The following is a 23,048-nucleotide window of genomic DNA, read 5'->3' on the forward strand; positions in this document are numbered from 1 at the left end:
TGTTTTCTTTTTTATTTATTTTTTTCTTTTCTTCTCTCTCTCATTTTTTTTTTTTTTTACTACAAGCAAAATCAAGTTTCAGTCCTAAGAACAGTCCTTTGTTCTCCACCAGCTCAGAATCCTATTTTGGCATGGTCATAAAAACAAACTTAACCTACTATTCTAAATGTTTGCCTTTGTGCAAAATTAATTACATAAAACACAATGCTAGCCATATAGCACTCTATGCAACAAAATTTTAAAGGGGTGGGAAAGGGCAAATGCAAAGAGGCAAAGGAAAGAGGAAGAAAACATGAAAATGAATTGAGGAGGAGAGGTATGTAGTCAAAAGAAAGCAATAATAAATATTCCTTTTTTGAGAAATAAATCACCTCCTCCTCATCTGAAATAAATGTGTGAAAAAAAAAGTTTGAATTCCCAACAAATACCAAGCATAAAACATTCCTATCAGTACCTTATTCAGCTTATTGAGAGCACTCCCAGCTAATTATGTAGCCAGCAATATTTTGGCAAGACCTATGTATTGCTATTAGGTATGGCCTTGAGCACTCTTTAAATAAATATGAAGGTATACTGTTTTCTTCCAAGTGACAAAATGGCTCATGAAATCTGAGGTGGGCCATTGCTAATCCTGGTGATCAGATTCTGGTTTGTCCCAGGAGGTGAGTTGTCCCATTGACTGACATTCTCCTGTAGATTCACGCTGGGTGCAACCTCCATAGGCAAACAGCCCTGGTTTTAGAAAGATTGAAATGGCCTGGCAGAGCTCCCTGTAGTTAGGGAATGGGGGAATAAAACCTCACTGCCTCTACATCAGCAAACTTTCAAAGAAATCCTAGGTTACAGTGCAGTTAACCTTGTGTACACACACACACACACATGCATATTCTCCCTCCACTTAGCCACAGACAGAGGGGCTGGGTAGTCAGCAAAACTTGTCTGCTGTCCCAGGAGGGATCTGTTCCCTAGAGTCAATAGTAGAAACATCACACATGCATTTCCCTTCCTCCTTCCCTAGAGGTTATTTTCCCCCTTTACTGGCTGTATCATGACTATTTGCCTCTAAAATTTTGCTTTGAGGTTGTCACGTTTTCTTACATCCTGGGGATTTTTGCAAAGAACTCCCAACAAGTGCCTGATGGAATGAGGTGATTTAGTGCAAAGGTGCCAACCTATGAGAACCTCTCTGAAGCCTCCTACATGGCAGGCAGCTTTGGATATCAGATCTGGGGTGGAGACTTTTCTCTCTGGCTGTCCTCTCTATTGACCATAGTTGGGGAGATACCACTGATGCTGAGCTTAAACTCTACTTGTTAAACTCAATCAGGGAAACATTCTGGCAAGAGATTCAAGGTTACAGAAAACTGGTGTGGTGGGGAAGGGAGGCAGACCTATTGGAGTGTAAGACTCTACACTTGTATCCCTATACAGTCCTGCCACCAGATATACACTTATGTTTTAAAATGATAAAGATATTTAATAGTATCATGTTTCAGAAATGCTTCCAGATGTTCTGGGGACATAAAATCACTATGTACATTTTCTTGTATCTAGCAGAAGGAGGAAGTGAAAGAGACAGAAAAGTTCTTGGGCAGGGAGGACGGTGGGGAGGAAGGTTAAAAAACAAGAATGATTAAATTAATGCCACTAACAATTTAAAAAAAATAAATAGTAAGTGGACCCTTGACATTCTGGAATGAATAAATTACTTAAGAGAAAATGTGTTAAGACTGAATGTCAGGGTAAAAGGCAAAGGGATCATGGATGTAGTGAGAGGGGGTCTCCAACAGAGAAGACCACCTTGTGGGTGTCTGGTACAGGGATTGCTCTGGTGTGCAGACATCATAGCCTGCCCCACACTGATGGCACATCAAGAGGCAAATGCAATTGGGTACATGCACTGTGGCAACCTTGTTCACTCCTTAGAATATTTTGTCTCCAGATTCCTGAGTACTTTACCATGTTCTGGAAAAAAAATCTGTGGTCTGCTATTTGATTCTTAAGATGCCAAGATTGTCTAAGACTTTGCAGTGTCTCCTTTAAGACTTTCAAAATATTAAGATGCAAAAGTTATGAAAAAGTTTGGCACATTCAAAGATTAACTCTACACATGGAGAAAAAATGGAATTCCGAGGCCTTTAGAATATGCTCTACATGCAGCTGCACACGCCGTGGACTTGTTCTGTTTCACAATATGAAATCGTCAATTGTTGTCTAAAGTAATTCAGAATAAAAACACATTCACAACCTGTAGGCCGGCACAGCATACCTGAGTGAGAATGTTTAACCCCATCTAAAACAGTAACTTAAACCTTTATCAACATCCAAAAGAAAAAATAATTAAAAGTAAGACAAAAATATAAGACTTGTAAGACAGCTATAGGTCGAGATAAGTTTTCAAGTCCTGGTGTCTCATATTTAATATGTCTTCACCTAAATTAAAAAACAACAACAACAATAACAGTAACGACAAAAAAACTCAAGTTCATGAAAAATCAGGGAAAAACTTAATCTGTCTCACACTTTACGAAACAATTAAGACCATTCTGCTGATGTAATTGTGGAGCCACAAATGCATGCGGGCTCTTTAAGAACTTTTTTGTTTAGGGAGGGGGGTTGGTGAAATGTCAGAGTATTTTAATTCCGCAAACAAGCACTCTGTCAGTTGGCACTGACAGCCTCCGGGGCTTCATTTTCACTGCTATAGTCTGATTTGGGATCATCTTCATAGTCGTCATACATTTCCATTTCATCCTCTCCATTAATCATCTCATTTCCAGCTAGGCTTCCACCGTCTGTCTTCATACCATAAGTGCTCTGGATGACCGGGAGGCTGGGCTCTGGGCTGGCAGAGGTGCTAGAGCAGTCAGATGTCATCTGAGGTGATGGTGTGGTAGTTGCCATAGTAATAGCACCAGGATACACAACACCTGTTCCTGTGGTGATTGGAATTTGAGGCTGCTGCCTGCATAGATTCAAGAAATAAAATAAACAGAGAAAAAAAATCCTCTCTTAATTTGTTCTTCTGTGTGACATTAGAAGTTATCCCACACATATTCCTAAAGGGGGCCCTACTGGACCTCTAATCCAATGACAAAATGTGATAAAGGTGTTCCCCACAGAAGACAAAACTCCTGGATGGGATACAATGGGTAGGGTAAGGAACATAATGGAACAGTTTAAGTGCTGCTTTGCTACAGAAAAACCAGGCTCTTACAACACCACAGTAGGCAAGGCTAGGAATGGCCTTTGGAACAAATGCTACAGTGAATTGCGAAACATTATACATGAGGTCACTTTTCAAGATCACCCAGAACACCGAAAAAAGAATTAGACGGGTAGAGTGAGGCATTATTACAAGGACACTGTGAAGCAGGCTTATGCCATGACCTTGGTTTGAGAACTGAACAAAGCAAAAGAGCAAGAAGAGAGAGGAGAGGACTCATGGACCCACTATGCCACCCAAAGCCAAATTTAGCAAAGCATGCATTTGTTATCTCTGCAAATGTTTTCTTACTTCTGTCGCTAAACAGAGAGAGAAGCTCCTTAAAGCTTCTAATTTTACAGTTACTAAAAGATTAACTTGGATCTTATTCCACCTAGGATTATAAATTGGAGGTGGAGCTAAGAGTTGGCACTGGGATTGGAAGAGTCAGGAGGGAAGAACACTGCAAACTCTGCAATTTAACAGAATAATAGACATCTTGTCCCATCCCAAATCTTAGCAGGTGCTAAGCCTGGTACACAGGATCATTCTATCATAATGTTACTCTAGTTCAAGTAAACATACTAAACCCTTTGTGAAGGTCAATGTCTTCCACTGCAGGGACACATAGCTATCTGTATTTCAGTTTCCCTGCAGGCAGTCAAAATGGCAACAAGAATTAGTTATCAAGCATAGAGACTCGGAAACAATATTTGTAGGGATGCAACTTCATGAACATCATCTTTATCTTCTTTATGAACAGTAATTACAATTGAAATTTACTCCAAAGTTTCATTGTAATTATCCTCTTTGAGCCTCAGTTTTTCACATCTATTTCTAAAAGCTGGGGTCAGTCAAGTCTTAGACAGTCTCTACCTTTACATTTTCAAGGCTTCAGAGAAAGACATCATTTTTAACTAACCTTACTGACTCTATTCAACATTATGGAAATCTTCTCTCCTCATTGGTAGAAAACACCCAGAAGCTATGAAGTATATGAGTTTTTCATTCACATATCTAGGAATTTTATTTTCTCACAAAGCCCGCATAAACTGCTAGTCAGGTAAAAGATGAAAAGACAGAGAGGCTCCTTAATCATTCTATGAGATTTCAAATAGTGCTATCTTTACCAAACTCTTTCACTAACTAGAACATAATATTAACCCCTTAACCTTTCACTAGCTCAATACAGGAAATGCTTTTATATCTATTTCTCATCCTATTAATATGGCAAACCCAGCAGTTGTTATTATCCCAATTTTCAGATGAAGAAAATAAAGCCATGCTTTGAACCTCAGTGGTTCAATAATCAGCACAGCCAGAAACTGATTCGAGGTCACCTGACTTGAATTCCATCACTCTTTGCTTTACAGATATTCACTTAACAGATACACTCTGCCCACTGCATCTCATAAAAATTCCTGATTTCTCTAGTACTTGTCAGCACCCAATTGACACCAAGTTCCTGATATTGATCCATTTCCTATGATGCACATGGTGATTTTTTGATAGCCTGAAGGAAAATGATAATAGAGGAATCTAAATCTATGTGTCGAAACATCATACAGAATGTTGTTTTTTCCTCCAGAATAAATTGATTATGAATAGTAGACTTGCTGTTTCCTAAGTTTTGGGCAAATTGACATAAATTAAATTTCATGCACACCTTTCCAATGGAGTCAGTACTTAGTTAACTTCTTAACTAAATTAGGGTAATTGCAATAATGTTTACCTTTATAACGTAGAATTCAGTGGAAATAAACTTTTTACTGCAATATCCATTGTATATACATCCATTTTACAGACTATCCATTTTAGTGAGGTAATCTATGAGTTAAACTCTATAAACCATACACAAACTAGAATATGTCACAAGTTTTTTTTCACCAAGTATAGATGAAAATTATTTTATTATCTAAAAATAAAATATTTAAATGTATAGAGCTAGTAAATATCTTCCCTCATCATCCCCCCCATACCCACATAAACCTGTGAGTGACATCACTATCTTTAGGATCTTCTCCATTCTACAACCTAGAAAACCTCCTCTATCTGCTCATTTATGACTGTTACATGAAGCTAAAAAAAAATATATGAGTTAGCTGACTGGTCTTTAACTCTTTTTTTGTGGGGTGGGGTTTGGGCCACACCCTGTGGCACTCAGGATTTACTACTGGCTTTGCACTCAGAAATCACTCCTGGAAGGCTTAGGGATCATATGGGATGCCGAGGATCAAAATCGTGTCTGTCCTGGATCAGGAGCAGCATGCAAGGCAAACACCCTACTGCTGTGCTATTGTTCTGGCCCCATGGTCTTTAACTTTTTGAGCATGCTATAATTTGGTCTCTGTTCAGCCATAATATTTGTCATTGTTCAGCCATCATATTGCAATATTTCCTCACTCACCTGTGTGTGTTCACATCCAGTAGTATGCAGGGCTTACTTCTGGCTATGTGATCAGGGCTCACTCCTTGTGGTATTTAAGGCACCTTATACAGTCCCAAGGGTTGAACTGGGGTTGAACATGTACAAAGCAAGGACTTTACCCACAGTACTATCTCCCAACCCTCTCCCACTTCTTTTATTTTCCTAGGCTACTCACTATTCTATATCTCACCAACTCTCTTCTAGTATCTAATTTCTTCTTGTTTCTCACACTCAGTTGATGACCTGATTTTCCATTTTATGAAGAAATGAGAAATAACTTTCAAAAGCTCCAACTAGCAATTATACATCTATTTCCACTTATGTCCCTATTCTGGCATACCTTGACATAAAACAGACCCTTCTATTTATGCAAGGAATCTAAATGGTCATGCTTTATAAAGATATACTTTTTCAGTACTTGTCTCTCCTACTGGAACCATCAATTTTGTTTCCAAAATCATTCCCATTTTAACATTAGCGAGCCATAATCTCTCCTATTTTATAAACAAAACATAACATAAACTCTTGACTTATATGATCCTCCAGAAACTACTCAATTTTTCTCAGAGCCATTTAAAAACTGTCTTAAAGAGAGTTTGCCTTTATTACTCTCTCCATTTTTTTGGTGTCAACTCTTTAAAATTCATTTCAATCATTCCAGATCTTCCATTGAAAGAGGACTTTTAAAGATCTCATCAATAATGAGATCCATGTTATTAAATTCAAAGCCAATTATTGTCCTTATCTTGTTTGACCTATGCCATGAAAATATTTGGTATAGCTGATTATTTCATTCTGCTGAAATACTGTTTTACTTGTCTCCCAAGCTATCCAACTCTCAGTCTTCTTTGTCTTATCAGCTGTGTTGACTAAGTCCTTCTACTGCATCCTCTTCCTCTTCCTGACATCTAAACTTTGATGACCCCAAGGAATAAGTCACTATACCACTTGCTTTCTCTAACTAAGCTCAGTCTTTTGGTGATATTGCCCAATATTTTAATGTATATATATTATCTAAGTGCTGAAAGCTCCATCATTTATATTCTTATTGAATTTTGGATCATGACACTATTTTAAACTTTGTGGTACAAAACTGTGCTAATCATTCTCCCATATACCTGCTTCCGTCACTGTATTTTAAACATTAGTCAATGATTACTTCATTATTCTGGTTGCATGAGCCAATTATTGGTGACTTCATTTCTCTCAAAGTTTATATTCAGTCTATCACCAAATCTTAGTGGTTTTATTTTATGAATACATTCAGAATCTCCTACCTTTACCTCTAAAAACCATATCCAAACTATCACCAACACTACTCTGTTTTATTAAAGAGTCTATCTTCTTATTTCAAGATATGCTCCCTTCATAAATTTATCAACACAGAGCTAGTATGACTCGTTTAAAACCTAAGCCAGATCACTTATATTTAGAAACCTACATGCTTTTATGCATTAGTTGGTGTCAGAGTCAATGTTTGCACAATGGCCTACAATTCTTTCACTGTTTGGCTCCTATTACCTTTATAATATCTATAGTTTTCCTATTTATTTTGTTTCTAACATGCTTGTCTCATTCAACAATCTTGCATTTAAGACCTATATTTTATTTCTACTCTTCTCCAAATTATTTGCATATCTTCCTCCACCTCCTCAAGTCTTTGCTCAAATGTTATAATCTCAGTAAGAATTTGTGTCCAGTATGTTAGAAATTAAACACTATTCTTAAAAAAACCCTATTCTCTCTACTTTATTCTGAAGCACTTATAGCTAACTGATAATTACATATTAATTTGTTTGGGCTAGATTCAATCTAAGTAACAGAGAGGCAGATAAAAGAATGTTCTAGCAATTGAAAACCTTTCTATAAAGAAACTAGCTTCCTTGAAAAGTAGTGAACTCTCTTCCCTAGAAAGTTCCTAGAAAGAAATTTAGACTGAAATATAGATTTTGAAATCTATTTCTAAGTTACTGCTAATTCTGGGAACACAAAATTGTACCCCTATTGTTACTGCCAACATAAAAAAAAACAAAAAGTATGTGAATATTTAGCAAATTATAGTTGAAGAAGTCTAATTTACAAGGTTTTAGGAAATTGCCCCACCTTACTCATCTTACTGTCAGTAAAAATTCTAGACTTACTTGCTTCTTTACTACTGAAAATGTTCGTATTTCCTTCCATGTGTTTATTCTCTTCATCATACTGATATAGGGATCTTTATCTCACTTTCCACTAGCCAGACCCTACCTAGACCTTGATAGCCTTCCATAAAGAAATCCTTTTTCTATCAGTACTGCAAAAAAAAATCTCTTCTGAATGTTATCTGCTTTTATATAAAATCAAAATTAGTACCTTCTTATACATTATAAGCTATATTATAAAACTATTTTCTATGTATTATGTATATATTTCAAAAATAAATATTTTCTGTACTCGGTACATGTCAGGCTTTCTTTGAAGCATCCTCTAAAAGTTCACTATGTATAGGATTAATACTCTATATGCTATACTAATTTAGTACAGTGCTAGACACATATCTGTTTTTAAATAGGCCCTTAACAATTGACTGACTAATCAATTTAACAAAATGGAAAATCCTGCCAGAAGACTTAAGCTTTGTCTATTGGAAATTACTTTCTTAAAAAGCATTTTCCTTTCTTTACAGATCAATTGCAAAGTCAAAATTCAAACGTTGCAGATTTCAGAAGCAGGAAGAGCTGGCAAGTATTGGGTTTGCAAATAATGAATGTACACACCAGATCAAAAGTTTCAGATGTTTATAAGAATATGCACAGGCTGCTGATTTAAACAGAGAAACTTAAACATTCCCCTCTACCAAGTCCAAGTAAAAAGAATAAACTGACCCTTATTTATTCCATAATTCTGAAAGGTTTCTAGATTATAAAATAAATTCTAAATATTTTAAAGTATCACATATATTTTTGCCAGTTAAAAAATCCTGCATATTTAAATTACCAGAGACCTCATCTTTGTGACCTTTTGGTTTGTTACAAATCTTTAAATGAGAGAAACATTGGTTTCATTAGGAGATAAGCTAATATTATTAGTATAGGAAGAAATAGAAATATGTGCAACCTTTTTATATTATCTATAAGAATATATAATCCAACTTTCTCTTCAGGAAAATGATACTGAAAATTTGATATATTTAAAGTATTGTGAAAGTTTGATTTAATCTCTTTAGGTTTAAGAACAAAATTGTAAGTGTTTAAGTTACTTAGAAGGTACATAAAAATTCTTTATAATATGAAATATATACTTTGTACATAGCATTATTTTTCTATTATAATTGTACTTACTCTAATTTGAAGCATACTATGTGACAGACAGACACTATTCTATACACTGCAGTTTTTCTATGCATTGTAGATAAATTAAGTTATGGGATCTTCAGAAGAGTTCCATGTTGCTGTCATTATGTCATCCCCGTTATCCACTGTAGGAAATTGAGGTACTAAAAATTTAAATTGCTTTTTTTGTTGTTGTTGTTGTTTTTATTTGACATGGTTTTTGTTTGGGGGCCCACTTGGTGGTGTCCAGGCATTACTCATGTCTATACACTCATGAATTACTCCTGTTATACTTGGGGGCCATATGGGATGCTGTGGATTAAACACAGCTCAATGGCATGCATTGCAAGCACTCTGCCTGCTGTACTATCTAGCCTCGAGTTTAAGTAAGTTTCTAAAGGGCTAAATGAAAGGTCAAAGGCATAAAGATTACTACATATTAGTTTCTAGAGTCAGGAAGAAACAGATCTAGTATCTTAGTCAAAACAATATATTCCAGAATTGATTTCCTTAACCACTACCCTATATAGCCTCTAAACAATTTGTAGCCTCTAATTGTGAGGTATGCATACTGAAGAAGAGGACATATGTTTCACATTCACATATGTCTGTCTTAAATCTTAGCTCTGCAATTAACTAGCTGTGTGGCCTTGAACAAATTATTTCACATCTCTGAACATTGTATTTTTCAGTCCTATAGTTAGAATGATAGTATCTTGAAAATATGATGTATTTGCAATAGTAATTATATCTCATTCAGTATAGCATATGGTAAATATTTAATACTTAACCAATATTAATTAAACAAAAGCAACCAGCCCCAAATTTACTATTATTTAATATATGCATAGTCTATTTCTTCACAGTTTAATTATAAAATGAGCTTCATAGATATAGAATTCTAGTATAGTTCTTGAGAAAAGGCATGACTCTAGCTATATTTATCCAAATACATATCACTGCTACTTTAACATTATAATAATTGATAATTGTCATTTCTACATAGCATTAACATTTCAGGATACTTACAAAATTCTTATACTTTACCTGATAATCAAAGGGGCTAAATTTAAGATAAGGGCTAAACTTAAGCCATTTTCCTATTATTGATCAATTTATTTTGTAATAGCTAAGTATAAAAGAATCTAAGTCACTGCACTAGCTATATTGTCAGTAAAATGCCCAACAATGTTAAGCAATACACATAATTGTATTGGCTTGAAAGTTATGCATGCCTTTTTAAAATAGACTATAAATATTGATCTCACCCCCATTCCCTCAAAAAGTCAATAGCAATCTTTGAATTTCTAGTTTGTTTTCTTTCTTGTAATACCTTCATATTTAATGAAGATCAATTGCCAAAGATAAACCTCAGGGATTTAATAATCTATAAAATGCAACTACTTAAAAGAAATACAAATGCCTAAATAGAAATAATACTGTGTTTTATATACAAGTATTGCCGAAGTTGAACCCTAAGAAATAGTGTTGAAGATTAATAAATAAGACATTCTGAGGATGAATTATACTTTCTAGTCCCACTCCAGAGCCTAACTAAAACAATCCTTCCATAATGTACTTTTCTATATCATCAACAACATAATCCTTAGTTTCTATATTTCAAAAATTTTTATTCATTCTACTACAAACATTGAACAATCTCCCCACACCCTTTTGAACCAAACTTGGCAGTGACCAGGGCTTAGTCCTGTTTCTGTGCTCAGGAATCACTCTTGCTGAAGTGCAGTAATCATAAGTTGCCAGAAATAAATTTGGATTAATCAAGTGCAAGGCAAATGATCTATCCTCTATTCTATCCCTCTAGTACTGCCTCCATTTTTCAACTTTACATTCATTGTTTTGTGTTAGGATAATCTGATGCAAAGTTGCTTCAGTGTATTCTTTGATAAAGGGACGAAGTGAAATAGAATTACTACAGCTCACTTTTTCAAGTATGAAGGAGTTAAAATAGCCTAGAAGATTCTACTAAAAGAAACCTGCAATGCAATTCTAGAAACAGGAGACATGACTTCACAAAAGGGTAGTATTAATTAAAGATCTCAAATATATTCTTATGTATCCTTTTGGTTACCACCAGAAAAGAGAAGATCGTCTACAGTTGGATTTATACAAACTGGATAAAAGATGTCATTAAAATGTATATTTTGTTATAAATATGACTATATATACTGTACATATGATTATATATACAGTGGCTATACTTCCTGAAGTATACTAGGAATTAGTGTTTTTACTAAATCCTATAATGACCATTCATTTGCAATGCATTATACTTTTAGTATTAAAGTATTTGTTTTAAAATGCAAGCATATATGAAAGAATTTGATAATCCAATTTTGGCATGTCTTCTGTTAATATATGACAATAATAAATGACAAAGTGGCTTAAGACTTTCTACCTTGAAAAGATTGTTGCAGTAAAAAGAAATGCATTGATTATGCAATATGATATAAAATATAGCTTTACTATGATAGTAAAGTCATATTTATTATTAGTGATAATGATGGGAATTTCCCTTTCTGATACATACTTAGCAATACCTATAATACTCTCAACAGATACATATATATATATTACAATTCCTCTCAAAAATTGAATGAAATAGATACTATTTTGTGTCTCGTTTCACACATGAAAGAAAGCTTAGAGGAGTTAACTTATCCAAGTATGTAGTACAGCCAGGTTTGAATTCAGAATCAAACTCTAAAACTTATCCTTTTCCCCAAAACATTCTATAGTATAGCATAGAAGATTCCGACCTAGTGTCAATGCCTTCATGAGTCATTTTTCTTTGTATTGTATTTACATATCTATAACAATTTTGTGTTTTTAAAATATCTGCTTCTGAAATAGTCTTTGTTTTTATAAATCTAGAGTTCTCAAATATAATCGCTCTATTCTCTTTAAATGCTAGCAAAATAACTTCTAACTTTAAATGTTAGAAAAGAGCTAAATAACTATTTTCTTCACCTTTAAGTGATGCCCCCCCCCTTTTTTTTTTTGGCTAGTCTAAAGTAATTCTTCAATCCTCTTTTCAGTTAATAGTGCATCCCACTTCCATTTCACCAAGTCCATCTCTTTTCCCAAGTTTCTTCACAGTCTGATTTCTGCAGCGTTGGGCCTTCTGATCAGACCCTTTTAATGTGTGGATGTACTGAAATCTATAGGAATCTGCATCCCCACTTTGCCTGACTACTGTGGTTACAAGGGGCCTCTTTTGAATGCAGACAGCCAGTCAGCCAAGTCGAAATTTATACCAGAAATCTATTACCTAATTTTTAAACAAAATGACATGAAATCAGACTTGAAGATATCAAAAACATGTCTAGTTTCTTACTTAAGCAAGAAAATCCACATTGTTACTGCTTCCACCACAGCATAATTTACTGCAACAGGAGTTCTGGAGCTTATGCCAAAAATGAGGTCTTCTAACCAATGTCAAGGCCAATTATCTTGTGGTAGATCCCACAACAAAAGCAGACTATTGTGATTAGAGTCAGGAGCGCCACCCAGAGAAGCTGAAAAGCTTCTGGGGGATTTCTTAAGGTTAGTTTCTGTTTCTGTCTCCCCCCACCCCCATGTGTCTGTTTAAATAAACTACCAGAAACTGTGTGTGGGCAATGAACATCGCAGATTAGTTTGGGAGACAATGAAAGGGGTGCTCAGTTAGGAGTGATCTATTGCAGTTTTGTTTGGATTTGAGCAGGAGCCATGCTGCAGGGCTGTGTGCCTATGACACTGTAGAGTTCACCACAGCTGAGCCCTTGGGTATGTTAGTCTGTTCCAATAACCTCCATTCCCATCCTATTATCTCCTTGAGCACACAATGCTCCAGCACTGGGGGATCAGATGACCCTTCCCAGTCTTATTGGGCCAAAAAGCCCAGTGGCTGACTCCGAGAACACTTACCCCACAGTAAAGAACTGCCTCATCTCCTGTCTCCGAGACCTCATCAATTGTTTGTACTCTCCGATGCGGAGTTTTTTGCCATCAACAATGCAGGTTCGTTTGGGTCGAGGTTTGTATTTATAGTTTGGGTACTTCTCTAAGTGGATCTTGCTAAGCCGGGCCTGCTCTTCATAATAAGGTTGCTTCTCTTGGTTAGACATGGATTTCCAGCGAGACCCTGTACATAAAAATGGCCTTAAATTTCCAAGTGTTCCCAGTAACACAATCCAGGCAAATATAGCTTTACTCACCTGAGAGCCAAGTCACCCTGTAAGTGCCAAGTACCCACTAAACAAAGTGCCCATTAAGTCTTCCAAGTAGCTTTTTGAACTACAAAGTAAAAAATACTTTTGTGTTTGATATATTTATTGGGTTCTTTTTCTCAAGAACTTAATGTAGAGGGTACACTTCTAAGACAATAAGTATTGTTTTCCGACATGTCTTTATTGTTTATCATTCTTTCCTCTCCTTCTCCAGGGCCTTTACTCCAACCACCTTCCTAGCTCATTCAAGAGGATTAAAACCCTAAACTTCTGAAGTCAACTCAAGTATTACAGACTTCTCAGGAAAAGCTCTGGTGGTTCCTAAATTCAAACATCTTCTCCCCTTCCAGTCTCTTAAGTGTAGTGTTCCTTTGCTAAGACGTCAGCAGATGTTGCTATTTTTCTATATCAAAACCTACTGAACATAGTCTTCCCTTGGTTAAGGTAAAATTCTCCAAGTCTTCTTAAGAAGTTAGAGCTTAAGAACCGGAAGCTGCAGTTGGAATGATGTATACCACGTTCAAGTACTATAAACGTCCATTCAAAGTTATACCAATGAAAGTAAAAAAAAATTAATACGGTTTATAGAGGAAGAAAGGAAAGTATTCACTTCTCTAATATTGTTTATAAAGAATTATCTAAACACTTGATGAAGAAGGGATGCGTTTTTTTACTGGTATCAAATTGCATTTTTGTGTCTCGATGGTGAATAAAGCGGTAACAGCTGTGCTGACTGGATACTAGCTATTCTTCAGACAAGATTTTTCATATATAAACAAATGGAAAAGTTGTACAAATATTCTCTGTAGCCAGCAATATCTGGTCTGCTTAATAGCACATCCATCCCTGTACTTTCCTGATTGTTGTGCAGAACTTATGTGGGAAGTCAATGCAGATAGGGTTCTTCTGGCTGCTCAATCCTGGCAGCTAACAAAAAATGCTTGATTCTTCAAAGGTGTATGCTTCAGAAGCTTATATTTTAATGAATACACTTACTATATTAACTTTTTTTTTTCAAAAAATGCATACCATATAGATTTTCTACAGCTGCCAAAATGAAAATAGAGGTTTTATGCCCATTTTAGAGCCTGCTCAGACTACAACTTGAATAACATGAAAAATTAAGTATATATGTATATACATATACTATATTTAGTTAGATATATAAAATTAGTAAATCTATATCTTAGGAACATTTTAGTTTGAAAGGTATTTAAATTCAAAACAATGCTCTTCTGCATCATTTTGAAACTATTAAATTAAAACCTCAATTAATCCTAATGACACCTAGGATTGACTTCAACATTCAAAATTCGAAAGGCAAACCTTTTATTTTGAACATGTCACCACTTTTTGATCTTATGTGTGTTTTAAATTTGCTTAGAGGTTATGGCTACAACATGTCTGTGAATTGAGTTAAATTATTTATACAGTGACGAAACATGTGTATTTGTGTATGTCCAGATCACTGATATTTACTCAGGTTAAATATTTATTGCATTTGAACAAAACATTTAAAAAATGAAAACCACAATTTAATTCTCTAATGTTTTTCAGCTTCTTAAACAGCTCCCTTTGAGACTTTGTACATCACGACAACTTAAATAGAACAGTGCCTTCTATGTTTTTTTCTTTTTAAAGAGGAAACATGTTGACTATAATGCTGCATGTTGAATAAAATATGTTCAATATGTTGAGCACAATAATTCCAAACTGTATAATCTATGCTAGGCAAGCTTTACACTAATAGAACAAGGCTTGAGTTTAAGCTTGAGAAACGGGAGAATCACTCTGGCAATTTACCACAAAATCGGTCTCTGCCCTGTGGTCTCTGTGTTCAACTCAAGACTATGAAATTTGAACTAGTCAGATCTTATTAAAGTAAATGCAGTTTTATTTTACAAGTTTGAAAGTGATCATTTGAGGCACTGTTCTGCACTCCATGAATTTCACACTGTTTTTGGCTCTCTCCAGTCCTTGATGCACTCACTCTTTTAGGGGGACATAGGCATTCAGGAATATGAAAGCAGAAAACTGTAGAATCTGTTAGCATATCCAAGATTTAATATCAAATAACAACTTTAAGAAAAGGAAATTAAGCTTACTTCTCAGATTCCTGTTTAGCACTGATCTTTCAAAATTGTTAAGTGCCAAATTTTAACCTAGAGGTTTATCTCTCCAGTAAGTTTTCAAGCAATTCCTCCTTAGTAGCTCTTGGATATAATAATTCTTAACCCTAAATGTTACAGTGTTGGGTGGGAAATTCAGAGATGAGGACTAAAGGAGCCCACAGGACCCCATGCAGCTTCTGCAAACTACAGTCTCCTTTAGGTGTCAAATTAAGTGCTATTTTCCAACCTTTGGCTGTTCATGGGTTAGAAGATCGGCATTACTGTCACACTCACCTAAGATTTTGCTAATGTTGGAGTTATGCATGTCAGGAAAGGCTTGAAGGATTTTCCTCCTCTCGTCCTTTGCCCAAACCATGAAAGCATTCATTGGTCGCTTGATGTGTGGCTCACTGCTGGCCCGGCCCCGGGCATCCCTGTAGACACGTGCTTCAGCCACAGTGGCACCTCCTGTTGGCCAACAATAATACTGCTGTAGTTTAGCTGCAGAGCCATTCATTGCTTTACTTCCTGTAATATCAGGGCAGGAATAACAAGATGGGTGCAAAGCATTAACATCTGGATAATGCAACACAGATTGCTGCCTGGCTCTCCTCTTTTCTCTACAGTGACCTCTTGAAAACAGAAGACTATTTCAAATTTGAAATGACAATTCTACAGGTCCTTCTGATGAAAGTCTCAAAGGCACACCAGATAAAGGGGAAGATAGACTCAAAATAGACAAAGATAAGTTATACGTTACTGAAGTATTGAAGTAAACAGGGTACCAGAAAGATGGTCAGCTGCTGCCTCCTCAGAGAGGTGACATTAAAAGATTATTAGAAGTTAGCACATATGGGGGATGGGATAAAGTTATTGTTTATATTATACTAATCTTTATATGTTTTGGCTTCTACTTAACAGGTACTGAAAAAATGTATGAAGTAAAAGATGTCATGGTTTTCAATTCATAAGTAAAAGTGATCAACTGAAAGGCATCCATTTCTTTTATTCATTTATTTATTTCTGATAATTTCTTCTGCCATTTAAAAGCAGTTATTTAACATCCCCTTCCAAAATTGTCTAAATTCCAGATGGTTTCTAGTTTGCATAAAGATGACTCTAATAAGATATTAGATTGCTAGTTCTTTGAGGATATGGCAGGAACTAGCTTTGATTCACTGCTATATCCCCCATGTTTCAGTAAAGCAATTGGTATGCAGAATTTCAACCAGTAAATATGTCAAATTAGTGAATGATTAAATAAATGAGTGAATGAACATAGCTATTGCTTATTTTTATGCACCTTAGAAGAGTTACCAATAATGCATGTTTGGTTGTGTTTAGCAATTACTAAATTGTTCCCTACAGATTGAAACCTTCTAGAGTTAAATATGAAGAGGTTGGACTAATAACTTTAGCCACTATGTCAGTAGAAAAGCAGAAAAACGTCTTCCTAAGTACTTAGAAGGAAAATATACCTTAAACCAACCATTCAAATGTTAGGATAAAGTAAATCCTTTCATCTCAGTGCAGTGAATATATAGGAACAACATGACTTAAATCAATCTCTGGCACTTCTACTCTATTCTTTACCACAGTGAAGTAGAAATTTGTTTGTGTCAGAGCTGGTAATAAATTAGAAAATTAAAGTTCACTATTATTTGACAAATATGGTCATCATTTATTGCAAACAAAGGCATGTTACAAGGGATGAACTGGACTAATACTGTCAATTCTGAATACATACAGGTGGGCACATTTTCTGAAGATCATATGAAAATAACTTATTTTATAAACTGTACTTCTCTTAAGACATACTAGACAGAATGATTCTTTACTGAAAAGTCTCAGATCTCAAGATGCATAACTAATATGCTACCTTTTTTTCCTACCATACACACAGTACATTAATTTCATTTAAAATGCACTGACCATAGAGGATAAATTGATTTCACTTTATATGGATTTGACAGCCATGTTTATTGTGCAGTGAAATGTAGTGTAGCTTCCAGCTGACAATATCCATCAACACAGGGCAATATGCTGACTGCTGGGCCAGATGAAGGCATACATTACTCTGGAAGTGAAACACTCATTCAGACACGACAGTATCTTCTCTTGAGGATCACCATGGTAATTTATGATGCCCTCAGTGCCATTACTTTACAAGTGACATGGATTCTGCCATTTATATACTTGCATGCATGCACATAAAGGGGACAGGCTTGTGGAGAATATCTGATGCAGAAACATTTCAATATTATCCCGAGTTAAGTACTATGCCCCAGGTGATTAACATTTGAGATATGCCTTATTGTCAAAGTTTTCTTGCCATCTCTTGCAAAACCAAATAGTTATTTTTGATGTATTAGTTGAAGATGTAACTTGTAGTGAATAGAAAGGTCTCTTCTTGTAGACTGACAGAGGTCAGTGGATTTTTAGATTTGGGTTTTAGTATATCTTCTACCACGGATTCACCTAAAAATGTCATACAGATGTTCAATACCTTTCATTTCCATTCTATACTAGAGTCAGCATATTCTTTTTACTCTTTTATATTTTATATTTTTTCAAAGAAAAAAAACCCACAGATACTACTCCTCCAACTACTAATTTTTTACTCCTCCTACTCTAATTTTTTCCACAATGCTCATTATCTACTACCATTAATGGTGCTGAATTATTACACAGAAAATACTGAAGACTCACAGGAAATGTTTCCAGAAGTTGAGACAAGCCAAGTATAACAAATAGAATTAATAAAAGGAAACTAGGAAAATGCTCTGAGGTTAGAGTTCATCTCAATCTTTTCTCTTTTAGGGGGAGAACTAAAATAGCATATGTGGACATCTTAAGCTAAACTAGTATTGTTGAGGCAATTAATCAAGATTTAGGAAAAAGAAGAGTTCAAGGTTTGAGACCGACCACCTATATAATTGGACATTATATATGATGGCAGTTGAATTTTAAGACAGTGGTAATAAGTTACAAAGTTAAAAGAATATTTAGGGGTGTTTAAGTACCACTTACCCTTCCTAAATTTTGCTTTATAATGATTTAGAAAAAGAATTCAAAATGAGACAATAAAAAAAATTCAGTGACTGCCAAAGGTGAGAGAGGAAGGAATGAACAGACAGAACAGAGAATATTTTATAGTGAAAACATTCTAAATATTTTAGAGTATATATGTAGCAATGTACCATAATGAGGGGTCAGGAGAGATAGTGTAGTGGAGAAAGCACTTGCCTTCTATGTGGCTAACCCTGGTTTGATTCTTGGCATCCCATATGGTCAGGAATAACCCCTAAATATAAAACCAGGAGTAAGACCTGAGCACAGCTGAGTGTTGCTCAAAACCCAAAAATTGAGAAATAAAAGAAACATGAAATGAAATGAATAATGTTTTGTTTGATTAATTTCAATACATTTGATAATTTAGAGGACACAAACAAATTCCTTGAAAGATACAAACTACTAAAATTTACTACCAATAAACAGAAAACCTGATTTTTATGAATAAATTCTTTAATTAAATCACCAAGAGATACAGTTACAAAGTTGTTCATGGTTGTTCATGATTGAGTTTGTTATACAATGTACAACAACCTTCACCAGTACAAGTTTCCTACCACTAATGTCCCAGTTTTCCTTTTACTCTTCTCCTTGTCTTTTCCCCTTCTTGCCTTAAGGCAGCATTTTTCTTCACTCTCTATTTCTCTCATTTTTTTTCTCTATTTTAACACTATGGTTTGTAATATTGTCATTGAAGGGGTATCATGCATATCACTTTATCTCTTTTATAACATCCTGTTCTTGTCTGGAGTGATAATTTCCATCTATCATTGTTACTGTGGTCCCTTCTCTGCCCTAAATTCACTCCATCACTGTTTGCAGCAAGCTTTCTACTATGACCTAGTCCCCCGGCCCTCTTTTTCATTGTCTCTTGCTATTATTACTATACTATCTTTTTTTTTATATATCCCACAAATGAGTTCATGATCATTCTATATCTACCCCTCTCTCTTTGACTCACACTCAGCAAACTACTCTCCATAACCATTTATGTATAAGAAAATTTCATGTCCTCATTTTTCCTAACAGTTGGATAGTATTTTATTGTGCATGTATACCACTATTTCTTTATTCATTCATCTGTTTGGAGGCTCTTTTTCCCTCCCAAACTGGCTATTATGAATAGTGCTGCAATGAATATAGGAATGCAGGTACCTTTTCTGCATTGTTTTTGAACCCCTAGAGTATATTTTTAGAAGTGATATTGCTGAATCGTAGGCAAGCTCAATTTCTAGTTTTTTGAGGAGTATCCATATTGTTTTCCATAAAAGGCTGAACCAATCTACATTCCCACCAGAAATGAACGAGTCCCTTTCTCTCTGCATCTACATAAGCATTGGCTGTTTTTTGTGGGTTTTTTTGTTTGTTTTGTTTTGTTTTGTTTTTGTGAGATGTGCCAGTCTCTGTGGTGTGAGATGATACCTCATTGTTATTTGCTCCCTCTCATTGTTATTTTGATTGCAACTCCCTTATGATTGATGATATAGAACATTTTTTCATGTGCCTTTTGGCCATCTCCAAACTGATTTAGGACAACTGGAGGAAAACTTCAAGAACATCATACTTAAAATACTATTTAATGCCTTCCACAAAGATGAGCAAGGCAATGAATGTCAATTCTTATCATTGCAAACTAGCATTCTTCTGCAGGTAAAGAAAAAATAGCATAAAAATAATAAAAGTAGCATATATAGATTTATATAAAATACAGAACTGAAATGCTTCATTACTATAGTATTTCTTGCAGCTTCTGTCTAACAAGAGAATGACAAATTTTGTCCTGTGTCATTTTGGAAAAAATTATAACATATTTAATAAAGCCTTAGTTGGATTAATTGCAAAGATTAGAATGAGTATATCCCAAATAAAGCCTGTGGACAATAAAAAAATTTAAGAAGGGGCACGAGAATTTAAAAGAAAGCATTTTAAGACAACAGCAGTAAGGCTTTTTTCACTGTTTATCCCACCTAATCTAAATAAATTTTTGCATGAATGACCTATAGCTATTCATCTATGATTATGCAAATTCTGCTAACTTTGCATTCCCTCTTACTGCCAGAATGTGAACTCACTTTCTTTACAAAAAGCTATTTTAGAATCCAAGTTTGATTTCTTCTTTCCAACAAAACCCAAAAACCAGTTTTTGTCTAGCCTGGTGGTTTACTTGGCAGGAAAACACATTCCATGGATGAGAAGAAGCTTAATCATTAAGGAAGTGATGTGTTCATCCTTTCAGAAGAGATGCTCCGGTAAAGATTATGCTTTGCCCTCACTGTCTTTTATAAATAATTAGCTACAGAGGTGATCAAGATTGATCTAGTGATGTGTATCATAATTTGAAATGACAAATATAAAATATGAATATATAATTTTTCAAATTTGCTGAAAAACTATAGAAATAGGTGGTGCAGATCACAAGATGAATTTCCTCTGATACTTTGATTTAAGTGTTAATTCCTTATTTGTTTAATGTAGGAGAAAACCAGAGGTGAGTTTTCTTTTTACTCTTTTCATATTAGGTTTCTGTAAACTCACTAAGAAATGACCTATTTTTTTCTCAAGTACTGAGCTTATCTATACCAATAAATTTATAAGATAAACTAGGTAGGTGGGTAAATTGCAACAAATATATAGAGACAGACATTTTTGTATAGAAAGAAATAAAAAACATTTCATTGGGCACTTTGGAAACAGACACTTATTTAGAGTACCAAAATAATTTTCTTTTTTTACTTTTTTTTTTATTTTTTTTTTCGGGGCACACCCGTTTGATGCTCAGGGGTTACTCCTGGCTAAGCACTCAGAAATTGCCCCTGGCTTGTGGGGACCATATGGGACACAGGGGGATCGAACCATGGTCCTTCCTTGGCTAGCACTTGCAAGGCAGACACCTTATCTCTAGTGCCACCTCGCCGGCCCCCAAAATAATTTTCTAAAGAGAAATTTATCTCCCAACATCACTTGTTACTATGAAAACGTAATGAAAACCACAATGAGATCAGTACCTCACACAGGTGAAAATCGCATAACAAAAAGATTGGAAATAGAGGGAGTTGGAAAGGATACGTAGAAAAAGAAACTCTGGGTACACTGCTGGACTACAAACTGATGCAGTCTGAGTGTAAAACAATAAGGAGGTTCTTTAAAGATGGTAAGTCTATATTATCTACAATACCACTCTGAGACATTTATTTAAAAGATATGATAATGTTCATTTGAAAAGGTCTGTGCACTTCCATGCTCACAGTAAAAGCATTCACAATTCAATAGTCACTATTGTGACTACTTAACACTAAGAGTCAAAACATTAAATAAATTTAAATAGCTGGTATATAGGATGACTGGATAAACAGTGGGTCCTGATTCTACACGGAGTTGTATAACAGTGAGCGGTTTCTTAATGTATTCCGACAAAAATTAATTCAGAGCCCAGAGAGATAGTACAGTTGGTAAGGAATTTGCCTTGCACATGGCAAACCAGTTCCATCCCTGGCATCCCATATTTTTCCCTGAACTTACCTGGAACAATTCCTGAGTACAAAGCCAGGAATAATACCTAAGCACTGCTGGGTGTAGCCCCAAAGTGGGGGGGGGAATCAGCCATGAAATAAATCATGTTTTTCTGGAAGTGCTCACTTGTGCCACATTTCTCAGGGGAGAATATAGCACTGTGAATGGTAAAAATTTTAGAAGCCATGATATATATGCATATATATATATATTCAATGAATTATTACTCTATCATTTGTGCCTTTTGGGACAAACTATATGGAGTATGAAATGATTGTCTTAATAAAATAAGGAAGTGAAAAACAATTACTAACCACTTTCACTCACATGTGAAATATTAATAACTAAAGCAAATAATATGGTAACAACTAGACTCAGTGAAACTATGGTGGTTACTGAAGGAAAAGGGGAAGGAGTAGGAGAACGATCAGAGGGATCATTTTGGTGGTTGGAAGGCACTGGAACAAAGGTGATGGATGGGCTGAATTTTAAACACATATTTAGGTATGAAGCTCAAATTTATAGTATTCTAAACCAATTGAAGATCAGTGAAAATAGAAAAAGTAAAATGATTTACCATTTTTAATAGAGGTTAATTTTCATCATGAGAATGATCATTAAGTATGCTAAATAATGAAACTATAGTCAATAATTTTTATAGTACTTACTATAAACATTTTCAGTATTCTCTTTCCAGTTCTGAGTATTTGGTAAGATAGAATATTTGTTGTGCTTAATAGATGAGCAACCTAAGTCTCAGTTTATAGTAATTTTCTCTGAAATAACCAGTTGCTACAGTATAGCTCAGAAAGAACAGAGCTACATGTAGCATCTAAATCTCCTGATTTTCAGTCTAGTATGATGTACCTATACTGAAGGAGACTAACTCAATAACTAATCAGTTATCTGAAATATCTTGGAATTTCAAAGCCCACATTCCTTTGCTGGAACATTATTTCTCCCTGTTAAGAATATCATTTTCCTATGTATAAAGGAGGAACCCGTTAGCAATTATAAAGTTCATGCCATTACCTAATCGACAAAAATACACAAAAGTGTAAGAGGAGGTAAGGAAACACTAATGACTGAAATAATAATAGGGATTACAATTATGCTACACCAGTATATTTCTTAGTTGCTGGACAAGTTTCATTTTGCTGTGGATAAGATTCCCCGATT

At 35.0% G+C, this 23,048-nt stretch overlaps 1 protein-coding gene across 1 annotated transcript in view; it reads right to left on the minus strand.

The window, feature by feature from the left end:
• Positions 1-2,136: 2,136 nt before the first annotated feature.
• The window catches only part of SOX6 (SRY-box transcription factor 6), a 558,762-nt gene continuing 537,850 nt past the window's right edge, over positions 2,137-23,048 (minus strand). Inside the window, exons 16-18 of the mRNA XM_049781120.1 lie at positions 15,582-15,815; positions 12,875-13,091; positions 2,137-2,965 (exon numbers count right to left, since the gene is read on the minus strand). Of these exons, the coding sequence (XP_049637077.1) occupies positions 2,662-2,965; positions 12,875-13,091; positions 15,582-15,815 (755 nt within the window). The 3' untranslated portion in view covers positions 2,137-2,661. The remainder of the gene's footprint in view (positions 2,966-12,874; positions 13,092-15,581; positions 15,816-23,048) is intronic.

This window comes from Suncus etruscus, chromosome 9, assembly GCF_024139225.1.
Source record: "Suncus etruscus isolate mSunEtr1 chromosome 9, mSunEtr1.pri.cur, whole genome shotgun sequence".
NCBI lineage: Eukaryota > Metazoa > Chordata > Mammalia > Eulipotyphla > Soricidae > Suncus > Suncus etruscus.